This window comes from Schistocerca cancellata, chromosome 1 (assembly GCF_023864275.1).
Source record: "Schistocerca cancellata isolate TAMUIC-IGC-003103 chromosome 1, iqSchCanc2.1, whole genome shotgun sequence".
NCBI classification, from domain to species: Eukaryota; Metazoa; Arthropoda; class Insecta; order Orthoptera; family Acrididae; genus Schistocerca; species Schistocerca cancellata.
In genome coordinates, this window is record NC_064626.1 from 593,325,074 (window position 1) to 593,344,750 (window position 19,677).

At 38.6% G+C, this 19,677-nt stretch overlaps 1 protein-coding gene across 1 annotated transcript in view; it reads left to right on the top strand.

The window, feature by feature from the left end:
• The first annotated feature begins 2,172 nt into the window (after positions 1-2,172).
• Positions 2,173-19,677, top strand: part of LOC126088565 (protein sneaky) — a 371,958-nt gene continuing 354,453 nt past the window's right edge. The window contains exons 1-2 of the mRNA XM_049906792.1: positions 2,173-2,317; positions 6,329-6,487. Coding sequence (XP_049762749.1) covers positions 2,173-2,317; positions 6,329-6,487 — 304 coding nt within the window. The remainder of the gene's footprint in view (positions 2,318-6,328; positions 6,488-19,677) is intronic.

Consider the following 19,677-nt stretch of genomic DNA (forward strand, 5'->3'; position numbering starts at 1 on the left):
TTTTTCGATCATTACACGGCAATTTCCTTCGGTAATTGTGCTCAACTTCGGGAGAACTAATAGTATAGAAAATATTATCCGTCCCCAGATTATTAATCAGACGCTTTCTACGTCTCAAAAACCAACAGCAACAAATTTACATTTGAAAATTCGTTTCAGGCTTTCCTCATGAATGACGGTCCTAAACGTTCCCTTGGTTTTAATTTTACACTTCTATTCCACGATTTTGCCACAGAGACAAGTTTCATGCAAGTAACTGTTTGTGGAAACTTATCTTGCTTCAGCACTGTGATTCATTTGCACAACAGGATAATGACTTCAGATTTTACATTACAAAGCACCCTGGCTGCTCTCCTCCGAGTTGAGTAAACGATTAAAATAAGTAACAAAGCTTTTAAAAAATAGTTAATTTTATTCCTAATACTTTGGTAAGCGAAATATGATCTTAACAATTTTTGCGAATTATCATTACATGGAATAGCTATTCGTCATTACATCCTTGCACAAAATAACTACTGCACACTATCCAAGGTACGTTTCAGTTAAATGCAAATCAAAACTGTTTCCTCTGATAATCTGTATTTAACTAATTAGATAGCTTACATTTAGAATAAAAAAAGTAGAAATAAAATAATTACAATACAGAATAGCCACATGAAAAGTCCAATAATATACAGTATTGTAAGACAAAACTGCAACGAAAAGATAGTTTCAAAACGGTACATAAGTGTGAACATCCACGTAAAACGTAAATTGCTAAGGAAGCATATGTGGTTAGTGTCCTGAGTTCCCAGTTTTACTCGAATATGTTTCTCTTCGTTCTTTTATATGCAAACTGCTCTATTATTTTACAAAGAGCGGTTTTTCGTGCTCTTTCATTTTCTATGGACATATCGATACAACCACCTGTACTGTGAGAATCACTGTTAAGTGAGTGGCAGACGATACTTTTTATTGAAGCGCACAGTAAAGTCTTGTTCTGTTCCATGCACAGATTCTGCGTAGATTAATGACTGGCTGTACTGCTTTCAGCGAGATGTTGTTTCTACAATATCATCTGCATTATCTCTAAGGGATGGACTCATACGAGACCAAAGATTATCTGTAGTTTCTGCGCTAAAAGACAGTCTTGGTATTTTTCAAGCACATTCTTGCGAGGAGTGTGGTGTCTTGTATCGAAGGAAGGAAAATTAGAGTTTAATAGCCCATGGAGAATGAGGTTAGTACAGATAGAGCACAATCTCAGGTTATGGAAGGATGGGAAAGGAACTCTCCGGTCCATTCAAAGGAACAATCCCGGCATTTACCTTAAGTGATGTAGCTAAATCACGGAAAACATAAATCTGGATGGCCAGACTGGGATTTGAACTGCCATCTTGCAGAATGCAAATTCAGAGTTGGTGCTGATAGTAAACAAGAAGAACCACATTAGGCAAAGTAAAGAAGGTAGTCACTCATTTCTCGAGCAGAACCAAACACACCGCCAAACGGCACAATAAAACAACTACCTAGTGTATTGATGCCACATACGTTTTGGCGGTAGAGCCACAAGGTGCACACACCCGGGGGCGTTCCCAAATGGGATGAGCAAGCTGTAATAGGCACAGTAGGCCATTCCACAAAAGCGCTGAATCATAAATGAAAAGCCGGCCGCGGTGGTCTCGCGGTTCTAGGCGCTCAGTCCGGAACCGCGCAACTGCTACGGTCGCAGGTTCGAATCCTGCCTCGGGCATGGATGTGTGTGATGTCCTTAGGTTAGTTAGGTTTAAGTAGTTCTAAGTTCTAGGGGACTGATGACCGCAGCTGTTAAGTCCCTTAGTGCTCAGAGCCATTCTTTTTCATAAATGAAAAGGCTATCAATTGCCCCAGAAGAACAGCTGATGATATAATCAAACTACACAAAGAGACAGTGTTCAAAATTGCCCCAGTTCTCAGTATCAAATCGACCATGGCCACACGTGCAGCAAGTTAAGCATGTTTGTTTACATTATTACGCCGTTTTTATTTGATGGACAGGCAAATAAACCGTTGCTAACCTATCGACTTGGGTTAAGAAGCAATTATGCTACTATCAGTCAGAACGAAACTACCCCAGAGAGTATATATCCTCACAATAATGCAGACACCAACATACCCATTACAACAGATGGTGAATGTGAAGTAACAATTGACATGGGTTTCAGTCAAAGTGTCAAATGGAGGTTCGTGCTAGCAGATGCTATTCAGCCAGTGTTGGGTGTGGATTTCATTCACCACCAACAACTGGAAATAAACGTCCATACAGCACAGATCAAGATGGGTAGTAAGGTGCTCACAGGTAAAAAAGATAAAAGTATAACCAATACCACCATCTCACTCTATAATTCTGTTATACCAGAGGCCAGACAGGAAGTTACTGGACACTTAGATGAAGTAATACAGGCCACAGAGCTTCATATTAAGATAACACTCCATCAACCAATCTCACAATGGTCATGGAGATTGGCACCCAATCGTTTTTATGTGACAAAAGTTGAATTTGAGGAAATTGAAACAGGTAGGCCTATCATACACAGATTCGACAGCCTGTAGGCATTATCATTACATCTAGTGAAGAAGAAAGATTGCACCTGCAGGTCCTGTGGGGATTACTGTGTTTTCAATTCATGCACCAGTTGCAGCTTCCACCCAGTCCCTAACATAAGTTATTCTGCAAATGTATTAGACGCAGCTGCAGTTTTTTTTACCTTGATCAGCTGTGAAAAGGCTTATAACCAGATTGCTGTGGCAGAGCGAGACGTTCCCAAGACCACAGTGACATCAGCTTTTGATCTTCTCGAGTATCCACACATGCTATTTGGTCTAAAAAATGTCATCCAGTTATCGTAGCATTTTGTAGATGAAGTGTAATGGGAACTTAATTTCTGTGTCATGTGTCTAGACGTCATTTTGGTGTTTCCCAAGCTACTGCCATTACGTGAGAGACGTCTTAGCGTAGTGTTCGACATTGTATGAAAACATAGTTTGATACTGAATTAAACAAACTTTGTTCTGCGCCAAAAACAAGTAACATTTCTCAGCCATACGTTTTCTACCGGCAGTATTAGTCCACTTCCTTAAAAACATCACACTAAATAGATTTTCAGCTGCTAAAAGGATTCCTGAGCATCGCTAACGTGAACAGCCAACACCTACCAAGAGCAGCAGAGGTAGGCACAGGCACTGCCGATAGCAGCACTGATGGGTTATAACACCATGAGGTGACACCTCATCCTATGGACGCCAGAGATGCAACACGCCTTTGAAAAGGTAAAAGACAGCTTAAAAAAGCAGTGTTTTTGTCTTAACCAGTCCATAATGCACCATTAGCATTAGTAGATGCTAACAAGCATATTATAGGTGCAGCTCTTCATCATATGTTGAGAAGTGTTAGTGTATATTTATACCAATTTGGAGCAAAGAGCATTTTGCATAAAATTCCAGGATATAAACCAAGTATCTAATTCCTAAGTATTCCCCGACCAAAAAATCTCATTTGCCTATATCCAAAACACCAAATTCTCATTTTCTCATTTAAAGATTTACACATCTAATAAATGTTATTCTTTATATAAGAACCATCTGACCTCATTTTCTTGTATCTAAAATACCAAATTCTCATTTTCACATTTAAAAATTTACAAATACGATAAATTTTATTCTTTATAAATAAGAACTGTCAAACATTACCTAACTTTATCATCGATTGAAATTTAAATTAAAAATTTCAAAGGTACATTTTAACTGTAAATGTTTTAATAAAATAAAAATCATTTTTCATTCTACATAAATACAGGCAAAACAAAATGAATAACAAAGTTGAGCTTCTTAGAAAATTCTAGTAAACGAGAGTATAGATTGAGTGATAGAGAATTAGAAGATTATTGCAAAGAAAATCATTACTCAGATGTAACTAGAGAAAGATATGTTGGAATTTACTGATTATTTTAATAAGAAAGAAATGAATAAACAAATTAAAAACAGAGTACTAAAAAATAAAAATAAATAGGAACTTCGATCAGTTGATGAAATACTAAATTTAAAGAATTATTCCAAACTTAATAAACAAAAATTAGTCGATCTTATTCTAAATCCTGTTGACAATGTTAATAACAATGGTAAGGATAACAAACAGAAGAGGAAATTTGAAAAGAAATTCATAAAATTTGCAAAAGTAAATAAATGAAAAATTATTCTTAACTTAGAAAGAGTCAATTAACCATTTTGATCAAAAATCTGAAGGTAAAATTAATAATGATAATGATTTGAGTGAAAAATCTTTATGTGATGTTCACAAAATCTGAAAATGACAAATTTTAAAAATTATTCTAATCCTGATAAACAACAATTAATCGATATTATCAATAGAACTGAGAGTAAAATTAATAATAACAAGTAACTAAAGATAAAAAAGGGTAGTTAATTTAAAAAACGCAAATCAGAAATGTTTCCCTTATTCAATAAAATCAATCTTACATCTAGCAAATGGTCATGTAGAAAGAATTAGTAATTGTAAAATATTGGATTAGAACTAATGAAATTTTTGAAAAAGTGACAATTTTCCTGTTAAATTAAAAGATATTCCAAAATATGAAAAGAAATCAATGTTTATACATGTGAAAGCTATGAAGAAGGAAAACTTATATTATATCCTCTTTAGCATACACAAAATAAATGAGAAAAACATGTTAAGCTGCCTTTAATATGAGAAGAAAATAATTAACATTATAGTTAGATAAAAAATCTTTCTACAATAATTAGTTCACAAACAACTAAAAATGGTCATCAAATTTATCTATATGTTCAATGTTTAAGATATTTTAATTCATAAGAAAAATTAGACATCCATGAAAATGATTATAAAGAACATAAAGAATTAAAAGTAGATATGACTGAAAAAGGTAAAAATATTGAATTTCAAATTTATAATCATTTATTAAGGGCACCTTTTGTAGTTCATGCAGATTTCGAAAGTTTATTACAAGATATTAAAACTTGTCAACCAAATCTTGAAAAATCTCATATTTACCAATACCAAAAACATTTACAAATTTCATTCAGTTATTACATTAAATATTCTAATGCTCATTATAAAAACTCAGTTACTTATACTGGTAAGGATGCGGCATAAAAATATATGGGTTCTGAAGAAAAATTACAAGTAAAAAAATTACCTAAAAAGGAATGTTTTATTCAAGGCTTAATAAAGATAATATTCCTGATGAAGGATAAAAAAGTGGAAAAACAGCTTGGAAAGAAATTAATATAAAAAATTTAGATGAATATACAAAATTATGTAATAAATCTGACATTTGCATTTTAGCAGATATTTTCGAAAATTTTAGAGAAACATATATTAAATCTAATATACTTGATCAATCATGGTGTTATACTGCACCAGATTATCTTGGGATTCTATGTTAAAAATGGCAAAAATTGGATTAGGCTTATTACATGATTACGATATTTTATTTCTTGAGAAAGGAATTCGAGGTGGAATGTCTCAAAATATTAAATATATGCTAAATCAAATTCCAAATACATGAAAAATTTTGAGCCAAGGAAAGAATCAAATAATACTGCATATTTAGATGCAAACAATTTAAATGATTGAAGATTGTCTCAATTTTTACCATTCAAAAATTTCGAATGGTTGGTACCAAAATGATTTAATCATAAAATTACTCAAAATGTCAGATGTTTATAAATATAGTCATATTTTAGAAGTTGAATTAGATATCCCAAAAAATTATATGATTTACATAAGGATTTAACGTTAGTACCAGATGGAAAAAATTTATTAAAAACTTTTAATAATAAAGAAAAATATTTTTTACATTATAGAAATATAAACAAATTTTAAATCTTAGTTTAGAGCTAAAGAAAATTCAAGGAATCATATCATTCGAACAATCTGATTGGTTGAAGAAATACATAGATTTTAATATGGAAAAAAGAAAACAGGCTGCCTACAATTTTGAAAAAGATTTTTACAGGTTAATGAAAAATTCAGTATTAGGAAAATCAATGGAAAATATTAGAAATAGACAAAATATTAAAATAATAATAGATTGAAGAAAATATATGAATTATATTTCAAAACCAAATTATGAACATACTACTCTATTTTCAGAAAATCTATTAGCAGTTCATATGAAGAAAATAAAAATAATGTTCAATTAACCAGAATGAGTATTCTATATATTTCAAAAATAAAAATCTATGATTTTCACTAGAATTGTATGAAACCAAGTACAGTGGAAATATTGATTTATGTTTATGGATACTGCCTCATTCATTTATGATATAGGAAATAAATATTTCTATAAAGATGTGAAATCAATGATTGATTACTTTGCTACAAGTGATTATCCAAAAGATAATATTTATCCACTTCCACAAGTAAATAAGAAAATTTTAGAAAAAATGAATGATAGAAATTTTGGAACAATTATGTTAGAAGATGCTGGTATAAGATTGTAAACGTATGCTTATAAAGTTGGTGGTAAAGAAGAGAAAAAAATCTAAAGGAGTTAAGAAATCTGTTGTAAAAAAAGAAATTACTTTCAATGATCAAAAAAATGTTTAAATGGCAAAATAAAACGTTATAGAAATAGAATTTGATTAAATCATTTAAACATGAATTGTATACAGTTGAAAGCAATAAAATTGTTCTAAGTTATGATGATGATAAACATCCTACACAGGGTGATTATAATAAAAGTTAAACTTTCAAAACGCTGTAGAAATAACATCACTTGTCAGGATGACATCAAATTGTAATGGAATATTACTGGAGAAGGGTGAAAACGTATGGCAGAAGAAGAAAAATAGTCTGATAATTGATCAATAGATGGCACTGTATATATCAGAATAAATAAATGAAAACACCTGTCATATGCATGTCTGGGACGTTCACCATGACTGTCTCAATGGATGACTGCACTCTGCTTATAAAGCTTAATAACAAGAATGATGACTGTGCACATGTTGCTCTGCAGAAGTTTGGAACACTGAAGGGTTTGAAAAAATGCATTAGCTAGATGACTGCTGCATGTAGGGAGGAAACGAATTGATTTGATGTCAGTGGATGCAGTGGTCACAGCAATGGAGGATGAGATGAGTGGTGGTATGCAAACATGTAGTGCACAGAGAATTGCCCGAACATTGCACATACCTGTGACCATGGTGTATGAAATCCTACAAAATATCCTTCTTTGCTATCCATTCAAAATTACCCATGTGCACGAGTTGCTTCCTGTTGACCAGCCAGCAAGAGAGACCTTTGCTTTAGAATTTCTTGCCCACATAGAAATGGACAATGATTGGCCATGGAAGATTTTGTGGACATATGAAGCCCACTTCCACATGACAGGACGTGTCAATACGCTGACTGGTCGAATATGGGTAATGGAAAATCCACATGCAAATCAACCAGTACCATTTCATCCTGAAAAGGTCAATATGTGGTGCAGGTTTATGGCATCATTTATCATAGGGCTATATTTTTTCGAAGAGACAGCTCATTCATGTATTGTTATCTGTACTGTCACTGGTAAACACTATGAGTGGCTTTTGCGCAATCACGTCATTCCAGCTCTCCAACAGTGTGAATGGGATTATTTTTATGCAAGATGGCGCACCTCCACTCATTGCAAATCCAGTTAAGAAGCTGCTGAAGCGCCATTTCGGAAATGCTAAAATTATCAGCTGCAATTTCCCTATAGCCTTGCCATCCTGATCATCTGATCTTAATCTGTGTGATTTCTGGCTGTGGGGCTATCTGAAAGATGTTGTGATCAGTGTTCTGAATGCAAACTTAGCTGCCTTGAAGGCAAGCACTGTGCAACACATTCTAAATGTGACCCCGGAAACACTTCGATCAGTTGTGGAACATGCTGTCTCTCGATTTCAACTTGTTGCATAAAACGGTGTACAGCATTTTGAACATGTTTTGCGCCAGTCACACGGAAATTAATAATCCGATTTGATACTGACTGATGCTTTTTATGCAGTTTTTGGCATCAAGACAATAAAAACCAATGTGATTATGCTTCTTATGCGGTTTTTGGCCTCAGGACAATTCGATGTGAGTGATACTTTTTATGCAGTTTTTGGGGTCAGGGCAATTAAAAACATATTTTTCCCATCCTATGTGCTATGATCTTGCCGTGGTGGATGCGCTTACATAACTAATGATTTTGCTCCTGTACACCCATGCACACTGAGTAGAACAAATTGTTAAACGAACACCTTAGGCATTGTTGTATGAATCATTTGTCATTTGAGGTCGACAACTACTAAATTATGATGCTTACAGCGCCATCTGTTGCTACATTTTCTAACTTTATTTTTTTCTGCCATATGTTTTCCCTCTTCTCCGATAATATTCTGTTGCATTGAGATGCCTTTCTGACCAGTGGTGTTACTTCCACAGCAGGCTAAAAGTTTAATTATAAACACCCTGCATTACAAGATTGAATTAATACTTTACCATATTGTCATTATAAATTAAACCCAAATAAAATAAAAGATGATAAGAATGACTTCATATGAGAATTAAACAGTTGCACAGAAGATTAAATAAAAAAAATCAATTAGTTTCTAATATTCTTTTATGATATGGTAATTTTGATGCTTTGGGAAATGAAATTTACAAACAAATTTTCCTCAAAAACATTCACTTTTTGATAATCTTTTCCTTTATTTTTTGATGAAATAAATATATTTTCCCATCTATTGGCTTATCAGTGTTATGAATACATTTAGAAGAATTTTTGATTTCCTTTCCACATTTTTCACATATAAATGTTTTAATATGTCAATTATGAAGACACTGAAACAAATGACTCACTTAGAATTAGAAAGAACAGTGTAAGACTTGGAGGGAAAGCGCACATTCAAAGGACTTCTAATTAAAGTATCATCTTGCGAGGAATGTAACAAATTTTAAGCATTTCGCAACAATTTTTTCCATCTGGCAGATAATATAAAAAGCCACATTGAAGGCTTGGGTTTCTTTTCGGATGTAGCCGTATTAAATTCAGACACATAACCTTCAGATCGAACATGAACATGCTTTATGGCGACATGTCTATTCCTCGTTTATGTAAGAGATTGGAATTTAAATTACGTGAAAGCACGTGTGCGCCACTAGTTAAAGATTTTCGAATTTATAAAGAAAATCCCCAATACATTCCGATTTCCGTGAAAAAGCTTGTGAAAACAGTCGACATTACACCTACATCTACAGCTGAACGAAAACGCGGATTTATTGCCATGAATCTAATGCTCTGTGGAGAAATCATTTGCAAATTCTGACTCTCACAAATTTACTCCTGATTTCAATAAATAGATCTCCAATGCACTGTTTCGACGCAGAATAATTTTCAGCAGGATGTATCGATTCTCAGAACTGCAGCACACTTGAGAAACCAACTGGCGAACTCTCAAATCTTCAGAACCAATCCCACTCATGTTCGACTAAGCTCTGTACGTTAAAACGCCAAGCGTGTACTGTAGCATGGTTTTGTAAATATCCTTTATTTGTTATCTGCTTTTGAGATAGACTACATCAAGAAGGTAATCACAAGTCATATATAGGTAATTAATAAGCATTACACACCAAAAAAAGTGTGCAATATATTCACCACTAGGGCATCCCACCCTCATAGTGGTTAAAGCAAAAATCGTACACTGTATATGTTTGGATATCTTCGACATGGCAGTTACATTCAGAGTTACCTGATTTTTCAAACCAGTCATTTAGAGTGTATAACACGGCTTGTCTTAAGCAGGTTGTGTTGCAGAAGCCTGATTATTATAAATCTTGAATTATAGAAAAATAGAAAACAGATACATTGTTATTGCTTTTACGTCTCATGAATAGCTGACATTAGGTCATAGCTAAATTTTACTGTCGTTACCCATTTCAGAATACGCTACTTGGGACAAGCTTTTGGAACTTGAAAGTTTGTCATTGTACAATATTATTTAAAAGATTATATTCGCAAGATAGTTCTGCCTATGAGATAACATTTAATCCGTAGGGCGTTGAGAATAACTTGGCAAATTTCCAAGTTCACAATCGTGCGTACAGTGTATCATCAGTGCTCATGAGCAAACTCTTGAGCTAAGCCTCAAATAGAAGTGACAACCAGTTGTTTCAAACGGATGTTGCTCATAGAAATCGCATCAGAAAAGGCTAAATCTGAAGTTTCCATAAGAATCTTAATGCTGAGTCCAGAAAAACTTTCTCTAGTATTCAACTGACCAGCTTGCGTTTTCCAGTGGGGTATTTGTTAAAAGCAGTCGTCACGTTAGGTCAATGGATTTCTCTTCTCACTATAAAGCAGTCCCTTTCTAAAGCATCTTACTGTAATAGTCCATTACACAAACATCGTTTCCCGTGATCTGTACACATACATAAGTGATCTGGGCATTTGTGCTATGAGGTTTGCAACATAGTCTGCTCCTTAACTTGAGATCCCAGTCAACCCAATATGGCTATTGATGTTGTGTTGATCGCGTTATTCAGGGACAGTGACGGCTATTAAGGCAGTGGTTGATGGCTTTCGCTGTCCTTCCCATGTTCCGTACAGAAACACTTCCGTAGTATTTTATAAGTCTCTTGTACAGTCACTCGTGTTTCTTTCAGTGCTGAATTGTCTCCCCCAGCGTCGAGTTACTGCGTAAGAGCGACTTTATTTCCATAAACAAAGTGCTTTTCGTAATAAAGTTACTTTCCTTGTTTGATCTTCAGGAATAGAAACGTGCCGGAAACATGGAGCACAGTGAAAAAGACCATTTAAAAAAGAAAATTATTTGACTGGTGGTATCCTATTGGCTGGGGTTGGAGTTATTTAGCTGCCGTTGATCCAGTGGCTGCCATACAACAAAGCTTCGTTGTGTCAGAGTGTTTGTTTCGGTAGCGGAAAGTAAATTTTTAACGTAACTTAATTTTTTTCCTGTGTAGTGTCACTGGTGGTTTCAAAACACTGTATTAGACATTTGAGAACAAGATTAATCTAAATGCAGACACAGGAAATAACATAATCCTTGACATCTTGGATATTCGGGACTCAAGCCGGATGTTCGCGTCATGCTCGCACGATTTTTTAATAGCGTGCCTCACTGTCTTCTTCAGGTGCTACCTGAGACTGGTCCTTGGGTCGATCGAGTCCAGTATTTATCCCTGGAAGGAGCTGGGCGTCCCCTAATCGGTCCGCGCCGAGCCGAGTGTTCCATCTGTGGTCACCGCCCGGCAGACTCGGCTTCAATGGACCCCTCCAGTCGCGGATGTTCCGACTGCCGTCCGCGCCCGTTTTGGCCGTCCTCCACGGTTATGGTCGTCATCTGAGGTGTGTCAGAGCCGATCTGACATGTTGGGTACTCTGTCTCATGACTGTTACTATGATTTCCACTTCTGTTTCGTGCTGGGCGCTCCATAATCGGTCCGTGCCTCGTCGTGTGTTTCGTCTGGGGTCCGCGCCCTCCATACGCGGCTACATTGGCCCTCTCTGGTCGCCAGTGTTCCGACCGCCGTCCGCACCCGGCCTGGCCGTCTTTTGAAGTCGAGTTCATGATCTGGGGTGTGTCAAAGCTGGTCTCTGATGTCCGACACCTTGTCTCAAGGCTGTTCTCTCGGTCTCCACTTCTATTTCTTGTAGAATCCCGGAGTGTCCTGTGTTGAGTTTTCTCAAGCTCAAGCACTGGATTCCAGGCTGTGCTGATTTGGTATCCCGAGACACGGTTGATCAGATTGTCTGTGACCTTAATCTCAATGGCTTCTTTAATGACACTGTCCCAAAATCTTGAGGTGTATGTCACAATCTTGGTGTCATTGTAATCCATTGAATGACCAAGTTCCAGACAATACTCTACTATGGCTGATTTAGTTGCCTGTCTGAGTCTGGTATGTCTCTGGTGATGTCTACAGTTCTGGTGGTCTGGCCAATGTATGACATCCCACACTGGCATGGTATGTTGTAAATACCTGGCTTGTGTCGCCCCAGGTCATCTTTTACATTCCCCAGCATAGCCCCAATTTTGGTGGGTGAGCAAAATATGCTCTTGATGTCATATTTCTGGAGAATCCTGCTGATTTTGGCAGAGATAGGTCCAGCGTATGGCAGGTATGCCATCTTCTTTGCCTCTTCTCGTTCTTCTGGATGCTTTGGCTGACTGGCAGTTTGAAGAGCCTTCTGGATATCTCTAGAGGAGTACCCATTCCTGCTGAACACTGATCGTAAGTGTTCTACACCAAGATTGTGACACATACCTCAAGATTTTGGGACAGTGTCATTAAAGAAGCCATTGAGATTAAGGTCACAGACAATCTAATCAACTGTGACTCGGGATACCAAATCAGCACAGCCTGGAATCCAGTGCTTGAGCTTGAGAAAACTCATCGCAGGACACTCCAGGATTCTACAAGAAATAGAAGTGGAGACCGAGAGAACAGCCGTGAGACAAGGTGTCGGACATTAGAGACCAGATTTGACACACCCCAGATCATGAACTCGACTTCAAAAGACGGTCAGGCCGGGTGCGGACGGCGGTCGGAACACTGGCGACCAGAGAGGGCCAATGTAGCCGCGTATGGAGGGCGCGGACCGCAGACGGAATACATGACGCGGCACGGACCGATTATGGAGCGCCCAGCACGAAACAGAAGTGAAAATCATAGTAACAGTCATGCACCCTCGTGTACAAACTTTTTGTGCACGGGGTCCCGACGTCGCACGGGGTCCTACTCCGATCGTATCTGGCCGACAGAACTTTCCACGTCCGCCTGGACGAGGGAACGTCCACGCACCGACCCATCCGTGCTGGAGTACCGCAGGGGTCCGTTCTTGGCCCACTGCTCTACTCTTTATTCACTGCCGACGCTCCGCGCGTGGCGCCGGTGAAGTTGGCACCATACGCCGACGACACGGCGCTATTCGTGCGGAGCTGAAGGCAGTCGAGATGCGCCGCCTGCTCCAGCGTGGATGTGAGGCCCTTGGTGCGTGGTCGACAAAGTAGCGCCTGAAGCAGAATGCGGCGAAGAGCCAAGCAGTGGTGTTCACGCGAAGACCACTGCCACCAGATCTTCCGCCAGTCACCGTCATGGGAAGCCGCATCCCATGGAGCAAGACTGGCCGCTACCTGGGAGTCATTCTCGATCAGAAGCTAACGTGGAAAGCCCACATCGAGGACGTCAGGGGCAGAGCAATAGGGCGCCTACGCGTTCTGTACCCTCTGCTCAACCCATCGTCCGCCTTGCCTCCCCACCACGGCGTCACGCTGTACCTGGCGCTGGTTCGTCCAGTGCTGGAATATGCGGCCGTGGTGTGGGGCAACGAGGCCGACACACACATCAACAAACTGCAGATGGTGCAGAACAGGGCGCTCAAGCTCGCTCTGCGCCTACCAAGGCTCTATTCGACCGCTCGGCTACACCGGCAAACCGGCATCCCCTTCCTCCGCGACCGATTTAAACAATCGGCGCGGGTCTTCTACGAGCGGGCCGTACGGTCCGACAATAGGCTCATTAGGGACTTGGGCCATCCTATTCACCACAGGCCAACCACGCGTTGGCCTGACCTGTTACGAGGATAATATCTCGCGACAGTGAAAGGACAATTCTATCCAGAAAGCACCTCAGGCCAATTCGGACCGTGAGGAAGCCACTACACAAATATAGGATTATGCAGGAATAGCAGTATAAGCTTAGCCTGCTCCCATCACGAGTCAGGGCAGACTCGTATGGATAAGTGATAGTGACAGTAGTAACAGTCATGAGACAGTGTACCCAACATCTCAGACCGGCTCTGACACACCTCAGATGACGACCATAACCGGGGAGGACGGCCAAAACGGTCGCGGACGGCAGTCGGAACATCCGCGACTGGTGGGGTCCATTGAAGACGAGTCTGGCGGGCGCGGATCACAGATGGAACACTCGACTTGGCGTGGACCGATTAGGGAACGCCCAGCTCCTTCCAGGCATAAATACTGGACTCGATCGACCCAAGGACCAGTCTCAGGTGATGAAGACAGTGAGGCACGCTATTGAAATATCGTGCGAGAACAACGCGAACATCCAGCTTGAGTCCCGAATATCCAAGATGTCAACAGATCGCCGGGAAAGCATGAAGAATTACAACGTAATCCTTCCTCATTCAGTTATTGTTGTACCGAAATAGTTTTGATTTAGCAAGGAAGTGTGGGAACTGAAACTAGAATAAATGAGGTGCAGTGAAACGCTTCAGTCTAAAGAAGTAACCTAAAATACGTATATTATAAACTAGACTATGAACGTTGATGTAATTCTTTTTAGCTGACCGTGACAGTACTACAGACATAGGATCTTTTCCCGAACATTCAGTGAAAGAAGCCGTCAAACTCGTTCAGAATTGAATGAGCGTTCTGAGGCAGCTACAATGGAAGGGATGAAATTCTCCAAAAGTTCGGAAGAAGAACGAACTTTACTCCTCTGTGTTAACCATTGAAGTCATCTGTCAATAGAAAGTGTCAGAAATACCGAAGAACAGTGGTGCCACAGTGCTAACAATCCCACCCCATTCAATGCACAGACTTCAGCTCTGGATATTGATATTTTTAAAGCGATTTCGACATTTTATAGTGCTGCTGTTGACAACTGGTGTATGAAACATCCTGGTCAAAAATTCTCCGTTTATAATGTTACAGGATGTGTCAACATAACTCACCAAAAAGCCATGACACCAACAAACAATAGAGCAGCATTTCCAAAAAACAAGATTTTGCCTTTTTATAAAGATGTCTTCACAGAAGCAGATTGCCTGGGCAGTTATATCACGGTCCGGCCTTGTGATGCCAAGAAGGAAAAAGAATCACATTTGACTGAGGAGAATCAGTTAGAGGTTAAATGAACCCAGGTCATCAAATGAAAACTCGGAGAATGTGTTTAGATTTTCCTGTGCACACCATCAAGCTGATAAAAGAAAAAAAAATGAATAACTTACCGCTGGAAGTGCAACAGTGACAGCACACTAGAGACGAAGGCACGCAAAGAAAATTCAATCCCAAAAGTAAAGTATCACAAGTGAAAAGGTCCCTTTTTGCAAAGGAAAGTATGGTGACTGCGAGTCAAGTAATGACAAGGAATATACGATCATCCTACACAATTCTGATAAGGTTGAAGAAGTGCTTTAAGAACGATTAACATAAGTGAAATCCGAAGACTTTGAGGTCTGGGAGAAGTATGCAAAAGTATGTGACTGTTTTGGTGCAATTTGAGACCTTCAGTAGAAAGAAATTCTACATTGGTTCTGTGTAAAACGTAAAGACACTGTAGATGAATCTGTAGTACATGTTTTCAGCCCAGTACAAAACAGCTAAAGCATTTCTAATAGCACAAGTTGAAGGCCTAGCAACAATGCATCATAGGCAAATAAAAAGTAATTCTACCAGAACCTACTCATTGTGGATAAAGAAAATCAATGAAGTTTTTTGTATAATTTGGAGCATACTTTCCTCCCTTTAATATGGAATTAGATCATAAACTCACATCATAGATTTTTAAGTAACTAATATTGTTATTATTTGATATTTGTGCTTTGTTCCTTACTGCGTAATTTTCATTTTTTTTTTGGGGGGGGGGGGGGGTACGCGAAGTTGAAGAAGCGTACTTCGTATCAAAATTAATGAAGTATTTCTGTCTTGATAATGACCAATAACACTGATAACAATTTCTTGTATAAATATAAGAGAGTGATACGGTTTTCATATTTAAAAATTATTTTTTTCATTGTGACCATTAACTGTTTCATTGTGTCTGATCTATGGAGCACAGCGAAACAAATTCGCGTTTAAGTTAACATAAAAATTATAGGTAGTGGAGTAGAAGACTAGCTTCTAAAATGGTCTCTTGTGATTTCGGGTAACTATTTAATTAAATTGTATAGTGACATAATATTATAATAAATAAAAAAATTAAGTAATGGGTAATTTATATTTTTCGTTTTACTATACCCCAGTGCCTCCTAGAAACGTTTACCAAATTTAGCAGCCGTATTTCTGAAAAGTAGTTACAAGTTATAGCCACAGATGGTTTATGAGATTAGTGTAATATATTGAGGGTAACATTTTTTGACATTCCTTAGCAATATGGCCATTGTTCTTTGCGTAGAAGAATCGCGGAGGCCATATGTGGTTGGTGCAGATAGAAACTTGTTTTCAGCTTCGAGAGTTGACCTGAAACATCTAATGTCCAACTCCAGGATTGTAATTATCATTGTTGCAACATTGAATGACACGCCAAAATTGGAATATCTCAACGACACTTAAATACTGATTGAACATGTTCGGAAGACGACTCTTCCTTTGAGAGGGGACTCTTTTGAACCTCTGAGGGCAATGTGCAAAATGGCATACTAATTTTTAATTTGTATTTCACAGCTGACATGGGCAACGTAAAACTGTGTAAATATAATTCTACATTACACCGATATTTCTGAAGTAAAAATGAATAAAGAGTTTAACATCAAATAGTTTGTGTCACCATGAATTCATTATTTCATACATGCTTTTCCCAAGTCATTTTAGGCTACCCCACTACCTGATGGGACAAGATGACAAATCGTTTCTCTTAGCAAAGATATTTCTTTCTCTACTATTAAATTATTAGCATAACTATGCGACAAATAATATCTGGATTATGAGTTGAAACTTTGATCCTAACAAAGTAAAAATGTTTATTGATAAAATTTTAAGTATATTATAAAATTGTTTCCAGGGACATGGAAACTGACAACTCATATTTAAAATTTCACCAGCAATCAAGTTGTATGTTGTCCAGTCGTTTCGGCAATTCTGTTTCCGTGGTCTTTCACTTGACCCACGGCTTGTTGCCATTTTGACTCAACATCACATTCTGTACAGGAAACGTTCCCAGAAAAACTTACTCCCGAGGTACACGTACCACTATGTTAGCATTGCTGACCATGTGGCTGTGTGACAATTGCACTCTGAAACTGAGACTCCATATCTTTAATATGTTTTTCACTAGACATACTCTTACGAGTAAGGTTCTTGGAATTAAGTAGTTAATAAGTAACACTGAGCGTAATTTACCATCAGTCCATAAATATGCCCCCTATGCCTATCTAACAACTCACTTAGCTACCTGAACACACACACACTATTCAGACTGTTATGAATGTTAGCCACTGTTTTTTTAAATTTAGTTCCGTCGCCATTATAAAAAATATACAGATTGGGACAGCGTGATATTACTTCAAATAAATACGTTATGGTACTATCCACGCCAACGGGGCTGTTGCCGTGCTTTTATATATTCATTCCATAATCTCACTTCGCAGACAGAATTCTTGTAAGCCTTTTTTGCAGGTGCCAAAAAGCATAAGAACAAACCTCACAGCTCGCAGTACTGTTGCCAGCTTTCAACTGTGAAGCGCAAACGGCTGCAGGCGACTCCGGTATAGTCGTGTCGGTTCGTGCTACTGCTTCTTTCAAAAAAGTTGTCATACCGCCCAAGACTTGCGGGAAGGCCGCCAAGAAGGTCGATACGGCGCAGAATGTTTCCAAGGGCGACAAGAAGAGGAAGTGCAAAAGGAAGGCGAACTGTGTCATCTAACTTTGCAAGTTGCTGCAGCTTGTGCATTCTGTTGCTGGCATCTCGTCCAACTCGATGAGCATCATGAACTGCTTCGTGAACGACATTTTCGAGTACATCGTAGGCGAGGCTTTGTGAGAGGCACACTACAAACGCACGACCACCACACCCTGAGAGGTCCAGAACTGCAGTGGTGTTTCTGCTAAGTGGCGAAATTGTAACATCCTTGCAGAAGTAGCACAGTTCTGTACAGTCCCGACACACTCTAAGCTGCTGGAGACTAGCGCTCCAAGTGGTGAGAAAGCAGATAGTCACATTCGTCGTAAGGTTAATGTTTGTTTTTAATTGTTTTATACTTAATTAACGGCATAGTTCTTATACTTTTGCGTTCCAAGCGTTAGTAAGTTACCAAGAGACATGAATTATCTTGAAATACGTGTAATAACAGCCAAATCACACTGATTCAATGACGTAAGCTACAATTCGTTGAAAGCAAGCGAATATAAACACATTTCATGCGTGAGAATCATATATTTCTTTTGTTGCACTTTCTCCTTAACACTTAAAACATTTTTGTCGAGTCCAATGGTTTGCCCTTTCTTACACTTCATTCGACTTTCTAATAGACGAATATTTTTGTAAAGGTAGTTACTTTTGCTTCAAAAGCGAATGTGGTAAAGATTCTTGCCGTTTGTGGCTCAGATATATCCAACAGTTGGTGAATTGGTTTCTTATGTGTTGTAACAGTTTTATTGCTTTTGATGATTTATTATCACGTGTGTGGTTTTTCCTTGAGCTACAGTTGTGATGGCTTATTTGATACATTAAATAATGTAGGAATTACATTCCATACAGGTTTCCAACGTTCCACATTCACTGATGTGGCTGAAAGTATAACGAACAAACCTCTGCTTTTTTGGTTGGAGATATGATTTCTTCCTGCAAAATGTCAGGTCTTGTGGTGTTTACTAGCAATTTCTTGTTATTAAAGAAAAGCGACATTATTCAGTAAATGTCTATACATTACAGACATTTACCGTTTCGTATGCCCTAGGATACTTAAGAAAGTAAACAGTCACAAATGTGGTGCAATTTTTTAGTTCTTGCCTTTTTTTATGGCACTGCATACACTCCCTATTCTATTGCAAAAACTATATTATAGATCAATATAAGCGTTAGTATTCGCGCTCATCCGATATCGTATTTAGAAGTGTCGCTTGCTGGCCACTTGGGGCGCTGCTCTCACTGTGGGTAACAAAAACGAGACGGAATGTCGCGACTGCTTTGTCAGACTGTGGTAGTAGAATCGCAGAGAGAAAATCTCTGATAGCTGGTAGCGCTGTTGCCAGCTTTCAACTGCGAAGTGCCAGCTGCTGCAGGCGGAAAGAGTTGTCGCTTCTAGAGCTGGGATAAAACAGTGGCGTTGGCATAAGAATGTATGCGACACCGCGCTACGTGACTGGTTGAGGTAGACGCGCGCAGCAGCTGTACCAAGCCCACTGCAACTGATCTTAATGGGGTGATTTACCACCTCCTTTTAGCGTGCAACAAGAGTCCAAGGTACTGCAGAGATCGCCTTAACCCATTACACCCGGCTAGCTGCTGCATCTTGCACGGAACCGAAAACAAGTCTATATATTCGTGTGTTAAGGTACGTATTATGTTACACGGATCATGCAGCTAGGAACCGAAGCGTTCGCCGACACATGTGCTTCCAAGTGATTAAGACGTCTGCAGCTGCGCACTTCACAGCTCCTGCAAAGTGATTTCGAGAAGAAAGATGGCCGAACTTAGTAAATTAATGAAAACAACACGTTACTGTATTAATCGATCAGTATGAACGAAGCTGTGCCTTTCCGTCATCAGAAGTAAAGTTTACCACACCGGGAACAAACATAATACAGCACTAAACGAAATATGCTGTACGTGTTGTGCGTTATAAGAGCGTAGGCCGCCGACAACAGTGAATGAAATTAAAACAAGAAAAAGTTCTGTGTTCACAGCACTGCCGAGAAGACGTGCCACTAACACTTGGAATAGAAGTGGTGGATGTCTAT